Genomic DNA, 19,247 nt, shown 5'->3' on the forward strand with positions numbered 1-19,247 from the left:
AAAATACCCAAACAGTGAACATTCCGGTGTATCTTCCTGATGAAGCCTTCCTAATGGTCCCACTAGAGCAGGGAAGAGATGACGGCTCAGACAGGTTATGGGGGCTGTCTCACTCACTGAATTGCTGATGATGTATTAAATTCAAAGTCGGTAATAACTGTCTACAGGAGTACACAGGGGTGTTTTTGTTTCTTGTTCTCTCAGTGAGGGCTGCCGAAATCTGGAGTACCTGAACCTCTCTTGGTGTGATCAGATCACAAAGGATGGCATTGAAGCGCTGGTACGGGGTTGTCAAGGCCTAAAAGCCCTGCTCCTGAGGGGCTGCACACAGGTACCAAAAATGTTCATGCAGCTGATTTTCTCACACATCGGGAACTAATTTGCTGTTGCATTTTCCCTGGTGTCCCACTTGTTCCCTCACCAAGACTTCATCCCTCTTCTGTTTTTTGTGTCCACTTAGTTAGAAGATGAAGCTCTGAAGCACATTCAGAATTATTGCCATGAGCTTGTGAGCCTCAACTTACAGTCCTGCTCAGTAAGTAGCATGCCTTTCCCGAACACTGCCCTGCTCCGTTCTTTCCCCCAGAAATCTGTTGTAGGCCTCACTGCACAGCATCCCTTGCAGCTGAGATGACTGGCAAATAGTCACATTGCCAGACCTGCACTCTGGCTTCTCATCCTGTGTCTTTGTAGGATCTGTCACTTTGCCATGAGATAAAAGAACAAGGCATCACCCTCAATACTGAGCCACCAACATCTCCCCTGGAAGTACTATAAATCAAGCCTTGATTAAAAAAAATAATAGAGTATTGAGTAAAGTATCAGAGTTGCCATGAACTAACCAGGCACAGTGGTGAATGTTTATAATCCTAGCAGTTTGGAAGGCTGAGGCAGGGGAATTGCAAATATGAGGCCAGCCTCAGCAATTTATCAACTCCAAGCAACTTAACAAGACCCTGTCTCAAAAGGGCTGGGGATGTGGCTCAGTTAATCCCCAGTACAGAAAAAGAGAAAAAGAAATACTGTGAACTAGTCACTAACTAGTTGTTAGACCTGAATAGTTCATCATGAGAACTCAGTGTCTTTTTTTTCAACTTATAAATTGGGGGTAATGGCAACTGTAATATTTCAGGAGATAAAATGAAATAGCAGATGTGAAAATGCCTAGAAAAATAAATGACGTATGCAAGAGCAAGGTAGCATTTCATCTTCATCAGGGCATAGCCTGTGCAAACCTGCTGGCCCTTCTTCACTACCACTATAAATGCTGAGAAGTACAGTGTGTGCTTTCAGCAGGCTACAGGGTTCCTCAAGGGGCATGTAGCCCTGAGAGAGTTCTCTCTCTCAAAAGCCCTTGCATTTGATCTTTAATGAATGAATACTAAATCTTTAGAGTCCCTGATGGTGGGACAGAAAACAAACCATCTTCTGGACCAGTCTTGACTTTGTGGGCCTGGACTATTCAAAATAAGACTTTGACCTGCATGTAGAATTGCACGTGGCTCAAGATACAATATAGATGTGCAATTTATTTCTATATGAATTAGAGCATTTATGTTATATGGAATCTTTATGGCTAAACTAACAAAATTCTAAGGCATTTTTCAATAACTGATTTGTTATCTTTAAAACATTTGAGGAAATATTGTTTGTATATATGTGATTTATATGGCAAATGTCTAAAGCATTAATTTGTAGATGTTCAACCAAATATTAATGTCACTTAGGCAAGTTTTATGTTTTACAATCAAGAATTTTTCCTGGGTGGGGGGAGTCTAATCTATATCTATTTTGATGAATCCTGGGGGTAGAAATATAATTTAAAGTTTTTACCCTCCATCAGTAATGCTAGAACATTTTAATACAAATACATATCTGCCCTTTTTTAAGTTGTTAGGAAGTGCTAGTAACTGACAACCAAATAACAGTTGCTCCTGTCTAGTTCTGATGTCCTCTGACTTCTTCCTGCACTGCTTTTCTGCAGCGCATCACGGATGAAGGCGTGGTGCAGATATGCAGGGGCTGCCACCGGCTGCAGGCCCTCTGCCTTTCGGGTTGCAGCAACCTCACCGACGCATCTCTTACGGCCCTGGGTCTGAACTGCCCGAGACTGCAGTGAGTATGCCATGCTTTCTGCTTTGCAGCTCAGAGATTGCCTGGGCTGACCAAGAGGAGGGGAAGGCGTGGAGCAAGAGGAACAGGTGGTAGGGGAGGCAGGAGTTGTGTTTTTGCTGGGTGGACGGAGGTGGGGCAGCGTGTAACCTAGTTCATTGAGGGTTGCACCAGCAGAGTGTGAAGTGGCTAGCACCAGTGAATCTGAATTGTGTTTCTTGATGAATTCACGCATTCCAACCACCACCACCAATTTGCTTCATCCTGTTAATCTCTTCAAACACCAGAGTAATTTGATGGCGAGCAAAGTGGTAGCCTTGGTCCAGATGTTCCCAGTGTCTCCTTTAAACCTGCTGCTAAGTAGACACAGTGAGGGGAAAAGATCATAATTGCTTCTTATTTTTCATTTTCCCCAGCAGGAAGAATGGGAGATTTTTGTTTTGTTTTGGCATTGGGGATTGAACCCAGGAATGCTTTACCATTGAGCTACATTCCCTACCCTTTTTATTTTTTGAGACAAGGTTTCACTAAATTACTGAGGCTAGTCTCAAATCTGTAATTCTCCTGTCATAGCCTCCCAAGTTGCTGGAATTACAGGTGTGCACCACCACACCCAACTGTTTCAATAAATAATAATTTATTTTCTGATTCTCAAGGCAACACATTATTGCTACCAGCTATGCATATGAAAACTACTTAGGGCTAATCTTGCACTCATGTTATGTTCCTGACTCAGTGCCAGGTGTCTTTATGAGTGATATCTTATTCTCAACACATCTCTGAGTAGTTACCACTATTCTCATTTATTCTGCAGAGGAGAAACAGATACAGAGGAAAATCATATAATTTGTCCTGGGTCACATGATGATTAAGAAGTAAAGATAGAATTTGGACTTAGGGTTTGACTTTCAAACTAGCAATCCTAACCTGCATACAAGAGGCAGAAAAATTATTTTAACGTTTTATATGCCAGTGAAACTGATCCATTTCTCATGTCAGTTATGTAACTTTTAAGAATCATTTATTTTGTATTTGTCTGAATTTTTTTTAAGAAAGATTCTAGATAATTTTGATATTTCTGCTTCATAGAAGGAATTTGGGTGGTCAGAACTAGTCAGAGGGCTGAGGATGAAGCTCAGTGGCAGAGCACGCGCTTAAAATGCATTAGGGCCTCTGTCCAATCCCCAGCACAGAAACAACAAAAGACCAAAAACAACTCTGGTCAGAGAACAGGTTAAAATTATTGTTAACTTAGAAATGTTATTCATGCATTCATTCCTATTAAGCATGAGTAATTGAGAATTATGTGTATGTAGGTGTGTGTGGTACTGGGCATTGAACCCAGGGGTGCTGTACCACTGAGCTATATCCCCAGCCCCTGCCTCAGCCTCCCAAGTCTCTGGGATGACAGGAATGTGCCACTGTGTCTCTCACCAAAAATCAACTCAGTTTTTCATTGCCTATAATTGTTTTAAATTTCTTGTAACTTGGAATTTCAATGAATATATTGTAATATGATTTTATTACATACAAGTTCGTTTTAATTGTGTTTTATTTATTTTTTAAATGAAATGCAATATTTTTAAAATATATTTTTAGTTGTCAATGGGCCTTTATTTTATTTATTTATTTATATGTGGTGCTGAGTATCAGACCCAGTGCCTCACGCATGCTAGGCAAGCGCTGTACCACTGAGCTACAACCCCAGTCTTTTATTTAGTGACTTTTAAAATAAGTCACTAAATATTAGAGTATTATTTCAAAACCAACAATGTGGTGGTGGGGAAGATTCTTGGATTTACTACGGGAGTTTGGGATGAGACTTTAGGGCCTTGGACAGGTCCTCCCTAACCCTCAAGCAGGCCCTCATCTGTTCAGTTGTGACAGTCTTTGAGTTTTACAACCCTTAGAATGATTGACAGAGGCAAAGTGTCAAAGAACAGAACAACATCAAGAGTGTGCAGCGGAGCATAATGTTTCTATTGTTAATCTCTTGGTACTTTTTTTCTCCCCTGCATGTCCCCTTCCTAGAATTTTGGAGGCTGCCCGATGCTCCCATTTGACTGATGCAGGCTTTACACTTTTAGCTCGGGTAAGGCATAGATTTTTAAACAACAACTGTAATTCAAAGTGACCTGGGGTGGTTGTGTGGTGTGCAAAAATTAGCTTCAGAAAAGACGAGCACAAAGCCAAGTAGAATCCTTGGGGTAAGTTTTACATTTTTTTCAGCTAGCCAGAAATCTAGGAAGACACTGGAGAGAATTCTGGAAAGGGCCCAAGCCTCCTTCTCACTTGAACAGGTGGGGCCGCCCTGAGAGGAGCTTCTTCTCCTGTAAGAGATGCCATTCCTACACAGACCCCAGTTGGCCTCTCTACAGCATCCCCTAACTAGGCTGGGCTTGCTCCATTTTCTACATTGTCTGCCACAGTGACCACCAAGGTCACTATGAGGCCCTTTCTGGGCTTGTTGCAAGGAGCCAGTGTCCTTCAGGGGATGCTGATATATTCTTCTTCCTACCCTACAATCAACCCCACCCACCTCCCCAGTGTGGCTGACCGCCTCATTCCCTGTCCTCCCAGAGCCTGGCCTATGATTAAAATTTTCCTGCTAATGTCTGAACCACTGGGAAAGTGCTCTTTCAGGTTGAGAGAAGAAAATGCTGCCAGAGCAGCCCTATTTCCATTTTCAAAGTGACTATGACTCAAAGGGCACAAGCTCAGAGATGCTGGTTCACTGAGTAGCTCTAAGAACAGACCATACCCCTTAATGGAAAAGAACAAGGACCTTGATTCATACTCAGGGGGACAGGTAAATTGCAGGTGTTTCCTACACAGCAGGGCATGTCTTGTGTACTCTTTCAGAATTGCCATGACCTGGAGAAGATGGATCTGGAAGAATGCATCCTGGTGAGTGGAACCCTAAGAGCCCTGAGGGCTGCTCCTCAGTTACTGCTAGTAGCATCACACAGCTAGGGACATAGACTGCCTGTTGTCCCAACCCTTCTTGCCCAGTATAGGCAGTGGGACTTGGGTACTCATTATGGGCCATGGCAGTGGGATATGTAAACTTTTGGCTACTTGCAGTCATCAGGCAGAGTTGTAGCAAAGAAATTCAAGATGGCTTCATCTTTTGCCAGACATAAAAAACAAGGTCTCCTCTTATTTTTTCACAGAACTTAAGGGAGAAATAAACTGATATATCCAGCGATGGGGTGACTCTAGAGAGAATACTTCTTGCCCATTCCCTGTTTGTTCTTTTCCCCTAAGCCCCTTTTAGGGCACCATAGAGAGACCAAACTGTTACAGTTGTGCATCTCCAGGAGTGGGCAGATTGGAGGTTGCTGGTAAAGACAGGAGCTTCCAGCCGGAGTATGCCTGGATGAGTTTTTAATTCTCTTTTGCACCTTTTGATTTCCATGTTCAGGAGAAGCCAGGATTAGGTATTAAGTTCTGGTGTAGAAGCTACACTGACACAGCGTGTTTCTCTCCAGATAACCGACAGCACGCTCATCCAGCTCTCCATTCACTGTCCTAAGCTACAAGCCCTGGTGAGTCTTTTGAGTTTTTGTGACATTATTCACCTCTTGGGAATGAAAGGATCCTCCCATCACAGCAAAAATCACTGTGGGTTCTCTGTCCATCATGGTTCCAGAGCTTAGAGTTTCTAAGCTCTACCAGCTGGGCTAACTTGGGAAGCGGGGTATCTGGATATTACTGCTTTCCCCCAGCAGGGACCCGTGTCCTGGTCACTTCACTCAAGTTTGTGTTTATCTGGCAGACAGGGTGAAAGTTAGCTTGATGAAATGTCACATTCCTCAACAAGTTTGGGACCATCCTTCTGTTGTAGTTCACATCTGTTCATCTGGGGGGGAAAAGGAATGAGACCATTTTCTTGGATATGTATTTACACTTTTTGAAAAATGCAAAATGAGTGCCTGCCACTCTTAGCCATGCAGACATCTCACTCACATTTCACTTCTGTCCATCTGAGCCTAGAGAAGGGGAGGAGTCATTGTCTGCTGAGCAAGCCACCAAGTGGAAGTCTACCGTGCCCACAAAATGTCAGCCGTATGATGCAGGCACCATTCAGAGCCCCATTTTATAAGTGAAGAAACTGAGACTCAAAGTGGTGAAGGGACTTGCCCCACAGTTACACAGCTGCTCCAAGTCCCCAGATCTCTTGGCCTTTCCCCAGTCTGGTGTTTACGAGGCCCACAGGTGCACACATCCAGTTTTTCTTAAGCCAGCTTTCCCTCTGTCATCTTTGAAAGTTGCCCTCTCCTCAAGGGCTTGAATTCTGTGTCATCATTAAAGCTCCATTTGGCCTTAAGTCACTCTCCCACCAACTTTCCTTATTTCTACTTTCCCTCTGGACACTTCCCCTCAGGCACAAGTGCAAGGAGGCTTCAGATACCTGTGGGAGCAGTTTGCAGGTTCCACGCTGTCAGGGGATGTCCTCCAAATAGTTGGTGTTCTCCCCTGCAGGGAGGTTTCTGGTGATGGAAAACCTTCTCTATCTTGTCCACTATTTTTATACAAGCTATTTCCAAAAACAGAACAGAGGTTAAAAAAAAAAAACTATAAAACCAGAAGCTCCAAATAAAAAATCAAAAAAATTTGAACATAAAGAATTATTAGCAAAAAAACAGGAAACAGTTGCAGTTGAAATCTTAACATAGCCTTGAGATTTTAATAGCCAAGACAGATAAAGGAAAAAGGTGTCTGTTATTCATCCAGTTCACTCTACAAACATTTCTTGAGGACCACCATGCCAAGCACTCCTCTAGTGGTTAGAGACCAAGAAGATGACTCATGAGGAGAGACCACCTGCAATGTCAGAGGATCCACATTTGAGGGACACTTGAGGAGCACTACCCACTTTGGTAAAGGACAGTACTAAGATCTCCTCTGTTGACCCCCAAGCAAAGCTGAGCACAAGTTAGAGCACATGTGTTGTGTGAAGTGCATTTCTACTGCAGCAGGTCACACAGTGTGCATATGCAGCCAGCTCAGTCTGCCCTGGCGTAGTGGCACCATGCGAAGGATCGGGCACGGCTTCTAGCAGGGCCTTTGGACTGAGTGCAACGTGAAATAAGTTCTCTTCTCTGCAGGCCTCGTGTAGGGACAGGAGGTCCCACTGGAGCAGCCCAATCTCCACTCAAAAGGAAACTCACGGATCTGAGGGAGAGTGAGTGCTAACCATGACAGACCCAGGCACAGGCTGCCAGGGGCCCACAGCGGGTTCCACCCCAGCCTCCAGAGATCAGTAGAGGAAATACTGTTGGGGGAAACACCATTTTGAATTTTGAAATGTGTCTTTTATCTTTTACTAAAGATCTGCAAGCGGGAAGAAATGAGGAAAGTGACCACCAGTGTGAATGAAGCCAGGTGACTACTTCAGCACAGTTCCCAACACTCAGGTTTCCCAGGTTCTCCTTTATGTGCAAGAGAGGCGAGTGGGTACATATACCATGGGCTTCCAGGAGTGACTCTGTGATCTTCACTAGAGGAAGAGCCTATGCTCACACTAACACAAAATTCGGAACAATATTCAAAAACCTGATTGTGTTTGACAGTAAATCAAATATGCATTTGCAAACAAGGGGAGTCCCAGATTCAAAAGAATATGAGGGAGCAGTACCCAGAAGATTAGAGAGAGCATGAATTTGTCTGTAGGCAATTAAGGACCCTCTTTGTTTCTTGTTTTTTTTTTTTTTTTTTTAAATATTTATTTTCTAGTTTTCGGCGGACATAACATCTTTGTTTGTATGTGGTGCTGAGGATCGAACCCGGGCCGCACGCATGCCAGGCGAGCGCACTACCGCTTGAGCCACATCCCCAGCCCCATTTCTTGTTTTTTTTAAAGTTGTAGGATATGTGTTTGTGGCGGGGAGTTTCTGTTGATTATGGAGGAGCTGGTTTCCTTTTCAGAGCTAGTTTGAGTATTTTCAAAAATCATTTTATTGTGTAAGTCATTGGTCCTAGAAACTATTCTAAAGAAAAAGAAATGCAGCCAAAAAAGGAAATGCATTACTTTCTTCATTATGAGATTTTATTTCATCCTGATTTAACAAGACACCATGATATTATATAGAAAACAAAACCATTAGAAGTCATATCAGTCACTCTCCCTTTCAGATGACAAGCATATAGATTACCCAGTGGTCAGCCTGCTCTTGGCCATGTTTGAGAAACTTGTTATCAAGCCACTACTTACTGCTCTAAAAGAAACAATAGCAATGTGAGACTTGTTAACATTTAGATGGCTGTTTTCTCCAATTTAAAGTGGATACATTTAACAACTTTGAAAATACCACTATAAGACAGATGCGTATTTTGTTTTGTTTTTATGATACTGGGGATCAAACCCAGGGCCTTGTGCACGCTAGGCAATCATTGTACCATCATGCTACCGCCCCAGTCCTAGAATGAATTCTTATCTCATGCCCCACTGCCTGACCAGTGTCTTCCTCCTTTCCAGTCGCCCCTTCTGTAACCCAACTGCAGCAATAATTTCACTTAAATGGGACTCATCTTTTCATTGTCACTCACCCATTCGAAGTCCCCTCTCCCCGACTCAGCCTAAATTCTGTGGTCAATTATTTAATCTCTCCCTTAATCCTCAAGATTCACCTTCCCTCTTAGCAAAGCTGTCATCCTGTTTAAATCCTACTCTCAGTTGTTGAGCAGTCCTTGAAGCATGAGCAAGAGTAAGTTGAAGAGGGCTTAAAGGCTTTTACGCAGAGGAACTAGTATGTGTCCTTTGTTGGACTGACAAGAGCCCTGGCTGGGCTTTAGAGAGGAGACAAGGCTGAACGAGAGGCAGGGGTCAGACCTGCTTCTCTGGATTGTATCCTTGGAGTTTGGAATGGCTGATAATTATCCGGAGAGCCATTTTTCTGTGGTAGAACAGTGAAGGTGACCCAGCCCATGTTTTGCTCCCAATTTGAAGCCTGTGGCTTATTCAGAACTTATAGCTATCTCGGAATACTGAAGTTCCCAAGACCATCAGGCCACTCCCGGAGCTCCATAGCAGTTACTCCCACACATATCTGTGGAGACCAGTGAGTGCTATCCCAGCTGCTGGGGCCAAACCTCAGCTCCTGTACACAGGTACCTCCCGTGGCTAAGACCTTTAGTTTATCCTGATTAGATTTGGATGCATATAGATCCATGATCATATGTCTTTCTGTTGAATTGACTTTTTATCACTGTGAAATATTCCTCTGTCACTCTGTCTTAAAGTCTGCTTAATGTAATATTAATATATCAGCCTTTTTGTGCTTTCCATTTGCAAAGTATATTTTTCTTTCGGATTTTTTAAATTCTGTTTTTAAGTGTAAATTCTTTTTAAAAAGGACTAAAATTCTGTTCTTTTGGATTTTATGTGTTTTAATATCTTAAGAGACACTGTATCATTGGGTCCTGCTTTTGTCTAGTCTGGTGATCTCTACCTTTTTAAATAGTTTAGTCATTTATGTATAACATAATATTGAGAGAGTTGGATTTGTGTTCTTCATTTCACTGTTTTTTTTTAATATTTATTTTTTAGTTGTAGTTGGACACAACACCTTTATTTCACTTGTTTATTTTTGTATGTGGTGCTGAGGATCGAACCCAGGGTCTCGCACGTGCGAGGTGAGCGCTCTACCGCTGAGCCACAAACCCAGCTCTTCATTTCACTGTTTGTTGTTCTGTTTTCTATTCCTCAGTTCTTCCTTTCCAGTTTTCTTCTTGGATTAACTGAATATTTTTAGAAATTGTTTTATCCATTGGCATTTTGGCCATAGCTCTGTGCATTGATTTTGAATGGTTGCAGTTTCAGCATTAGATCTTGAAAGTTCTTTCTATAAATCAAAGGCAGCTTTCCTCAGTAGGGATTCAGGGAAACCCTGGGATTGTGATTAGGCTCCTGTCCCAGCACCAGCACCTTGCACAGCGCCTGGTGAGGAAAAGCCACTTCAGATGTTCTTTTGGAACAAAGTGGATATAAACGAACCAATCCGAGTCTCAAGAGCTCAGCACAGTAACTGGTATGTGAGTGATGAGGGTCACCCCTAGAGTTGTGGGGCTTAGGTTCCAAAAATCACAGTCCTTCTTAAGAGGATGCCAGCTACCCCAGCCTTGCCATATCTCCACCAAAAAGTCTGCTTCTTTGGAGGAGAGGGAAGGTCAGAGATTCCTCTGCTCAGACTGGCACACCCCCAGCCCAAGTTCCTTTACTCACTCAAAGTCTCAGGCAATTTTGTCAAGGCAGGCAGGCCTGCAACGTCACTGGTAGGCCACCAGACTCTCCGAGACAGGTGGAGGAAATGATTCTCTTTGGAAGGTGTCAGGGGAAGATTCAGAGCCCCCGGGGAGGAGAATGTCTGGATTGCTTAGGCCTCAGCCTGCTGCAGCTCCAACAAGCAATATGCTTGAATTTCTCTTTTACATTTGATCTCAACTCCTCCCTGTCCCAGGTCTCTCTTAGGAAGCACTGCCCATGGTGAGGTTCACACCCATGCACACTCCTGATCCTACCAGGCCCCTAGCAGCCTAGTGGAAGTGGAAGGAGGCGTTAGAAAACAAGCTTGAGAACTGCATCACTGAGCTTTTTTTGCTGTAAGTGAACCTCCTTCACTTAAAAATGTTCCCAGTGTTTTCTCCTATTTTTTGCGATGGGGTCTCACTGTTTTACCCAGGCTGGTCTCTAACTCATAAGCTCAAGTGATCTTCCCGCCTCAGCCTCTCAAATGTACCACAGTTCCCAGCTCCCTGTGCTTTACCTACCACTGGCTTATTTAATACTTAAGCCCAGAACCTCAGTTTCTTCAAATGTCATCAGTATGATCTGTATAACACAGACAAAAAGACTACAAGATCAAAAGAAGGTGGCAAGACCAGCTGGGGACATCTGCTGATGCTGTTTTCCTAAGCAGCAGCATGGTGGCGAGTTCCCTGAGTTTTCCTTTTGTCATGTCTCAGGCTGGATGCTAAAGAGGCTGACAACCCAGAAGTGCCAAGAGATACAGAAAAGAAAAGAAGGGGGAAGAAAATACAAAGAACCCTCCACTCAAAGGATCAAGGAAGGGGCAGCCTACCAAGACAAAAAACTTTCAAATACTAACAAAAAAGACACAGAAAAAAAACGAGCAGCATCCCCACCCTGCCAGCAGAGGGCAAGTTGGGGAGCTCAGAATCTTTCATCTTTGCCCTGTGGTTTTGAGCTGCCTACTCCCCACCAGCGGTGTTAGTGGGGACCAGATAGGGAGCCTAGTGTCAGAGAGCCACCTCTCCCATTCCAAGAGAGTGAGAGTTTTCTGGAGGTGAGTATGACCCCTACCTCCACCCATCAGTAACAAAGCACTTTCCACATAAGGCATCAGGAGAGGCTGTCCTACTGACAGCAGCAAGGGAGCACTGCCCCTTCCACCACTGGTACCGTGTCACAAGTGGCTTGTTCGGAGAGATTTAGGATAGGGGTCTAGCTCAGAGGTAGAGCATGGGTCTACCATGCCCTTGAGGCCTTATTCAATCCCCAGCACTACAGCAAATGGTCTCATAATAATCAAGATGCTGGATACAAGAAAAAACACTCATCATACCAAAAATGAAAAAAATCTAAACTTGTCTGAGAAAAGACAATAGGGACCAACACCAAGATGATGCAAATATCAGAATCGTAAAACAAGAATTTTAAAACAACCATCATAAAAATGCTGTATCTAGCAAATGAACACATTTGAAAGAAATGAAAAAAGTGTCAGCAAAAAAATAGAAAATAGAAGAGAGAAGTAGATGACTATTTTAAAACTGAAACATACAACAATGAAACTGAATGGATGGCCCTCAAGCAAAATGGAGAAGACAAAGGAAATAATCCATGAACTTGAAGATAAAACAATAGAAAATTACTCAACCTGAGCAATAGAAATAGACCAAGAAGGAGTAGACGCCTCTGGGAATGATAGAGCTGTCATGTAACAAAGATACAGCATTCATATCACAATTCTAGAAAGAGGAAGAAAATGTGGAGATGAAATCACGGCTGCAAATTGCCAAATCGGGCAAGACACATATCTGCAGATTCAAGAAACTGGTCAAACACCAAATGGGAAAAGCCCAGAGAAAATCAAATCGAGACATCATAATCAATCTTCAGAAAACTAAAACCTTTTTTGGTGGTTTTGGGGATTCAACAAAGGGCCTTGTACATTGCAGACAAATGTTTTATGACCAAGCTCCACTCCCAGCCTGAGGAACACCTTGAACAGTGAGAGAGAAATACCATATACAAAGAAGTGGCACCGCATTTTTAAGTGCAGGAAGAAAAGAATTCAACCCCAATCCTATCTCCAGTGGAAATATCCTTCAGAAAAGGGGAAATCAAAATTTCTCAGATGAAGGAAAACTAAGCTTTGTTACCAGATCTACCCTGATATAATGGCTAAAGGAAGCTCTTTAAAAAGAAAGGAAGGATGTGGAGAATTTGTAGCCTTTGTCCTCTGCTGATGGGAATATAACTTGGGAGTAGCCACTATCAAAACCAGTATGGTGTGTCCTCAAAAGGGTCAAAAATAGAATTATATGATCCAGCAATCTTCTGGGTATATAAGCTGAAGATTTAAAAGTAATTGCAAGGCAAGCACAAGGCCCTGGGTTCAATCCCCTGCACCACATGCATGCGCGCGCACACACACATACACACACACACACAAATTAAAATTTTTTAAAAATTGTGGTATAGCTAAAGCAGTGTTAAGAGGGAGATTTATGGCACTAAATGCTTACATTAAAAAAGAGGATATTAGAGCAAATTATATTCCATGCTTATATAATTTAATCAAAATGAACCCCAATATTATGTGTAACTCTAAAGAATAAAGGAAAAAGTTAAAAATTGAATTAAAAAATAAAATCTCAGTAATTTTAAATTTCCCCCTCAAATTTTAAAAATTTAAAAATAAATTTCTAAAATTTAAAAATAATAATTTTTAAAATCCCCCTTAAAGAGATATCTTACTCCCATATTCATAGCAGCATTATTCCACCAAGAGGTGGAAGCAGCTCCAGTGTTCATCATTTGATAAGCAAAATGTGGTATATACATATACATACATGAAATATTCAGACTTAAGGAAACAAAATTCTGATACATGCTTCAACATGTATCAGGCCATGCACTAAGTGAAATAAGCCAATCACAAAAGGACAAGTGTCTTTTTTCACTTATATGCTTTCAATTACATGAGTTATCTAGTCAAACTCAGAAACTAAGTAAAATTGTGGTTGCCAGGAGCTGGGTGGAAGGAAAATGAAGATTTGTTTAATGGGTACAGAGTTTCAGTTTTGCAAGATGAAAAGGTTCTGAGATCCACTGCACAATCATCTGAATATACTGAACAAAGCTGAACTGGACCCTTGAAAATGCTAAAGATGGTAATCAAAACAGATAACAGGAAGATTTCTGAACATTTGGAAACTAAACAAAACATTTTCTAAATAATCCTAGGTCAAAGAGGAGGTCTCAAGGAAAAATTTTTAAAAACAAGTTTAACTGAATGAACATGAAAATATAACACATTAAAATTTGTGGGCCTGGGGATATAGCTCAGTTGGTAGATATAGCTCAGTTGGTAGAGTGCTTGTCTCTCATGCACAAGGCCCTGGGTTCAATCCCCAGCACCATACACACACAAATTAAAATTAAAAAAAAAAATTGTGGTATAACTAAAGCAGTACTAAGAGGGAGATTTATGGCACTAAATGCTTACATTTAAAAAGAGGATATTGGAGCAAATTACATTCCATGCTTATATAATTTTATCAAAATGAACCTCAATATTATGTATAAAGGAAAAAATTAAAAATTGAATTAAAAAATAAAATCAGTAATTTTAAATTTCCCCATCAAGAAAGAAAAAAAATCACCACCAAAACATGAAGGATATAATAAAAATGATAGTAGGATTCAGTGAGGTTGAAAAAAAAAAACTACAGAGCGAAACCCATGAAACAGAAAACTCTTTGGAAAGGAAAATAGCCTCTAGCAAGACTGATAAAGAGAAGACACAATGGCTAACATCAAAATGAAATTTGGGGGCTGGGACTGTAGCTCAGTGGTAGAGTGCTTGCCTAGCATGTATGAGGCATTGGGTTCTGATCCTCAGTGCCACATAAAAAAATTAATAAAGGCATTGTGTTCATCTACATATTATTGTGTCTATATTCATACACAATATATATACACACACCACACACACACACACACAAAATCTCCAGACATCCAAAGGCAGACATCCAATGAAAATTAAGGGAATGCAGGTAAAGTAGCCAGTATCTGAGATGCTTGGGACCAAAAGTGTTTTGGATTTCACATTTCTTCCAATTTTGGAATGTCTGTGTATATGTAAGTAAATAAATATTTTGGGGGTAGGTCTCAAATCTAAATAGAAAATTCATTTTGTTTAATATATACCTGGTAAAATTTTTAGTGAACCTGCATTTTTTACTGTGACCTGTCTCACGTGAGGTCAAATATGGAATTTTCCATTTATTGCCTCATGCTGATGCTCAAAATGTTTCAGATTTTGGAGCATTTCCGATTTCAGGTTAGGGATGCTCAAACTGTACTAGAAACAACTGTATAAATTTGACAATGTAGGTGAAATAGACATTCAAAACAAAGTCAATATAAAATAGAAGGCTGGGATATATATATAAATAATCTTAATAGCCCTGTAACTGCTGAAGACATAAAATTTGATTTAAAAACCCTCAAAAAGTAAATGTTCAGGGCTGTGGTTGTGGCTCAGCAGTAGAGTGCTTGCCTAGCATGTGTGGGGCCCTGAGTTGGATCCTCAGCACCACATAAAAATAAATAAATAAATAAATAAATAAATAAATAAATAAAGGTATTGTGTCCAACTACAACTAAAAAATAAATATTAAAAAAAAGGAAATGTTCATCCCAGATTGTTTAAGTGGAGAATTCTTCCAAACATAAGGAATTAAAACCAATTCCATACAATCTCTTCTATAAAACGGATGAGAAAACATTTCATAACTCATAAGGTCAGTAATACCCTGATACTAAAACCAAACAAAAACAGCACCAAAAACCAAAACTACAGACTGGTATTCTTCATAAATATAGGAGCAAATGATCTTAATAAAATATTAGCAAATAGAACTCACAAAATATTAGTAAATAGAACTCATCAATAGATTAAAAATAATTATACACATGACCAACAGAGTTGAAATATTTCAAGGATACAAGTCTAGTTTAATATTTGAAAACTAATCCATATAATCCACCATGTTAACAGGCTAAAGAACAAAAATTACATGCTCATATAATATAGAGAAAGAATCTAATGCAGAAAAAGAATCACAAAATTCGAAAGAAAAAATTTTTTTAAAAATGCCAAGAATATAAGAGAAAAATCTCACTCCTATTTAAAAACTCGAGTTACTATGTTCCTTCCACAGGGATAACCTCTGTGGTCAACTTATGTTCTAAAGAAACTCTGTGCAATAATAGATAATTCTGTTTGCCCTTAATAAAAACAGCCTAACCCCTCTGTCATCTACCAGGGATGAGACAGCAGGGCAGGGATAAAATTTAAGACCACCCTGACTGGCTGTAATTGGCAAGTCTCAACTTCTTTGAGCTGCAAAGTCTTTATCTGTAAAATGGGAATAACACTTTGCACAGTTAGCCTGAAGAATAAATTGAGATAATACGTACACAGTGGGGGCCCAAAAGTAGATAGTTTTGACTATTGGTTGCTTAGTTTGTGTAAAATAAGCAGTGTATTTGCTCTGTGAACAATGTTGGCAGCATATTTTCCTTTGGACTCAGAGAACAGGTTAAGGGCTTCTTTGATTTTTTTCTTAAACAAGTTTTTTAAATTTATATGAATATTTGCATATACCAGTACATTAGTCTTTCAATTAATGTAGGAGTATCTCCATGGTCCTAGGCGCTAATGTTAACTTCTTAGTTCTTCAGCTTCTCTGTATTAAAGCGATGAAGAGATTAGTATCCATACATTACCTCAGTTGTCTTCTTTCTCCAAACTAAAAAATATATATATACACACACACGTTTTTTTCTAGTTGCAATTTATTATAAGTAGGTAAATAAAAAAAAAAAAGGATTTTGACTATCTTAAGTGGCCTCCTGAAAAACTTTAGCGAAGTCTCTGGCTTTATCCAGAAGTCAGTTCTAAAAGACAAAAACCAATGATTGCATAGATATTCATTACAAGATATTGGTTTGTATAGAATTGTGTAGTGTGATTGGATTCTTGAGAAAGGAAACATACCCCATAGGGTTAAGACAGAGCACACAAAGGAATCAAGGTTCAAGGTTTGCTGTCTGACAGAATTTCTCCCCTAGCTTCCCTTCCCTCTAGGTTAGACTCACCTTCCTGTTTCTTATATTCAGTGTCAATGTCTTGGTTCTCTTTCCATTTTGCAGAACTTCCCACCCTGCCACCACAACTCATTCAGGTCCAAACTACAGGGCATTTCCTTACCTCCAAGAATGTAATAGCCTCCCACTTGCTCTCTATTGTATCCACCTTTCCACACAATTTGGCAGAGTGGCTAATTTTTTTCAATTTTAACTTTTATTGAAGTAAAATATACAGAAAAGTATACTTATCATTGATGTGTAGATTAATGCAATTCCATAAACCGGACACACCCAGACTAAAGATCAGCATTACCATGATCCAAGAAAGCCACATTCTGCTCCCTTCCAGTTACTAATCTCCCAAAGGTGGTGACTTCCAACAGCATGTATTAGTTTTTCCTGTTTTTGTATTTTACTAATGAAATTACATAGTGGAGTCATGTGTACTTTTGTCTGGTTTCATTACTCAATATTACATTTGTGAAGTTCACTCATTGAATCTTGTGTGTGTGTTTGTGTGTGTTTGTACTGGGTATTGAACCCAGAGGTGCTTGACCACTGAGCCATATCCCCAACCCTTTTTTTGAGACAGGGTCTGGCTAAGTTGTTTAGGGCCACACTAAGTTGCTGAGATGGCTTTGAACTTGATTCTCCTCTCAGTCTTCCAAGTCAAGATGCCACGGTGCCCTGCTATTCATCCTCATTGCTTTCTAGAATGAGCCTATTGTGATTTACTTATCCTTTCTATTGTTGAATATTTGAGTGGTTTCTAGTTTGGGGCTATTATAACCAGTATTGCTATATTATCAGATTTTGTTTAACATGCATTTCAGTTAAGAATATACAAATTGCCATTGAACACAGGAACTTCAGTTCTTCCACATCCTTGCCAACACTTATTTTTTTAATATTTTTATTTTAGCCCTTCTAGTAGGCATGTAATGATACTGGACATCTTTTTGAGCATTTCAGATAGCAACTCACTGGTCTCTTAGATCAAATCCCACAGTCATATACTCCCAGCACTTACCTCAGCTTCTGTTTAATATTAAATGTGGATTTCATTTCAGCTGTCCAATCTGGGCTTCAACAATGCATACACACAGCCTGGCACAGTTGGAACTCATGTATTTGAAGGAACAAATGAACAATAGGAAACAATGCAGTACTTTTTGTTTTCTTCTGAAGAATTTTTATGTTGAATTAAATATTAAATTTGATAAGCATGGGGACACTGTCAGATCCCTGAAACTCAGTAAGGAGACCCTTGTAGAATTGCAGAAATGATACTTTAAGCTATATAAATGAATCTGAGTAACCTTCTGCAACCTTGAGCTGTGGCCCAAGGGGCTAGTAAAGCCAGATCACATTGTTCAAGCTCCATTTGTTCACAACCTTCAAAGATGCCCATCTGAGTCATGGTTGTTTGCACAATTTTCTAGTGAACAAGAACATTAGAATCATTTATTCCACTGCCTCCACTCAAATGGAGAATTGGATAAACTGCTCTCAGGGAAGTAAACTTTGAAATTTTACCCTGAAGCCCCGTAACGAAGGGCCTCAGCATTTCCTTTGACCCTGCCTCATATGCCTCATAAAGCATTGTGCTGCTGTTATACAGTATCATGGACTGGGTACTTAGAATGAATTGAAATTTATTCCCCATAGTTCTAGAATCTGGTAGAGCCTTTTTGTTGTGTCATCTTGTAGCAGGGGACAAAAGTGGGGCAGGAAGAGAGACTTTGCAGCCCTGAGCCCTTTCTAAATCTTTTTTGTCAATTCACTCAGTAGAGGTGGAGCCGCCATGGCCTAAATAGCTCCCCTCTGATTAGGCTCTACTTGCAACAGTTTCATTGGGGATAGTTTCTAGCACATGCTTTTTAGGGGACATAATCAAGCCACATTAGCAGTTATTCTGGGACATTTCATGAGCAACTTTCCCTGATTTTACGTAGGCCTTGAGTCTTGAAATAAGAGGGTCTTATGAACATTTTTTCTTCCTGTTCCAGAGCCTTTCTCACTGTGAGCTCATCACAGATGATGGGATCCTGCACCTGAGCAACAGCACCTGTGGCCATGAGAGGCTGCGGGTATTAGAGTTGGACAACTGTCTTCTCATCACTGACGTGGCTCTGGAACATCTAGAGAACTGCCGTGGCCTGGAGCGCCTTGAGCTGTATGACTGCCAGCAGGTCACTCGAGCAGGCATCAAGCGGATGCGGGTAGGCTTGGGGCTGGGGAGTGGGCTCAACCTGACATCGTTTCTGAGCAACAGAATCAAACATTAAAATCAATATCCAGAGCTGGGGAGGTAGCTCAGTGATAGAGTGCTTACCAAGCATGCACAAGGCCCTGGGTTCGGTTTCCAGCCCCACCCTCCACCTATCATAGTCTGTAATGAGATGTAGCGATGAGATGAATCTCAGCAATTAATAAACTGAACATCATTTTTAAAAAAATCAATATCCAGCTGGGCACAGTGGCACTCGCCTGTAATCCCAGCAGCTGAGGAGGCTGAGACAGGACTGCAAGTTCAAAACCAGCTTCAGCAATGGCGAGGCGCTAAGCAACTCAGTGAGACCCTGTCTCTAAATAAAATACAAAGTAGGGCTGGGGATGTGACTCAGTGGTCGAGTGCCCCTGAGTTTAAGCTCCGGTTTCCCTCCCCAAATCAACATTCACTTTCTCCATTCTATCCTAAGCCAATAGTTATGCAAACTTATCTGGT

The 19,247-nt window shown here is 40.9% G+C and overlaps 1 protein-coding gene across 8 annotated transcripts in view; it reads left to right on the forward strand.

Annotated features, from left to right (window-relative positions):
- The window catches only part of Fbxl2 (F-box and leucine rich repeat protein 2), a 91,252-nt gene that overhangs the window by 61,188 nt on the left and 10,817 nt on the right, over positions 1 to 19,247 (forward strand). For 6 of the 8 annotated variants that reach the window (XM_046437482.2, XM_046437483.2, XM_058576718.1 and 3 more), the window contains 7 exons: positions 205 to 331; positions 461 to 535; positions 1,985 to 2,115; positions 4,144 to 4,204; positions 4,975 to 5,019; positions 5,604 to 5,660; positions 18,529 to 18,741. In XM_046437482.2, coding sequence (XP_046293438.1) covers positions 205 to 331; positions 461 to 535; positions 1,985 to 2,115; positions 4,144 to 4,204; positions 4,975 to 5,019; positions 5,604 to 5,660; positions 18,529 to 18,741 — 709 coding nt within the window. Of the gene's footprint in view, positions 1 to 204; positions 332 to 460; positions 536 to 1,984; positions 2,116 to 4,143; positions 4,205 to 4,974; positions 5,020 to 5,603; positions 5,661 to 7,223; positions 7,301 to 7,447; positions 7,501 to 18,528; positions 18,742 to 19,247 lie in introns of those variants that run through there. The other 2 variants (XM_058576717.1, XM_046437484.2) reach the window with 2 other exon arrangements.

Source organism: Marmota monax, unplaced genomic scaffold (genome assembly GCF_021218885.2).
Source record: "Marmota monax isolate L192 unplaced genomic scaffold, Marmota_monax_Labrador192_F-V1.1 WCK01_AAM20220418_F8-fsc00021, whole genome shotgun sequence".
Classification (NCBI taxonomy): Eukaryota; Metazoa; Chordata; class Mammalia; order Rodentia; family Sciuridae; genus Marmota; species Marmota monax.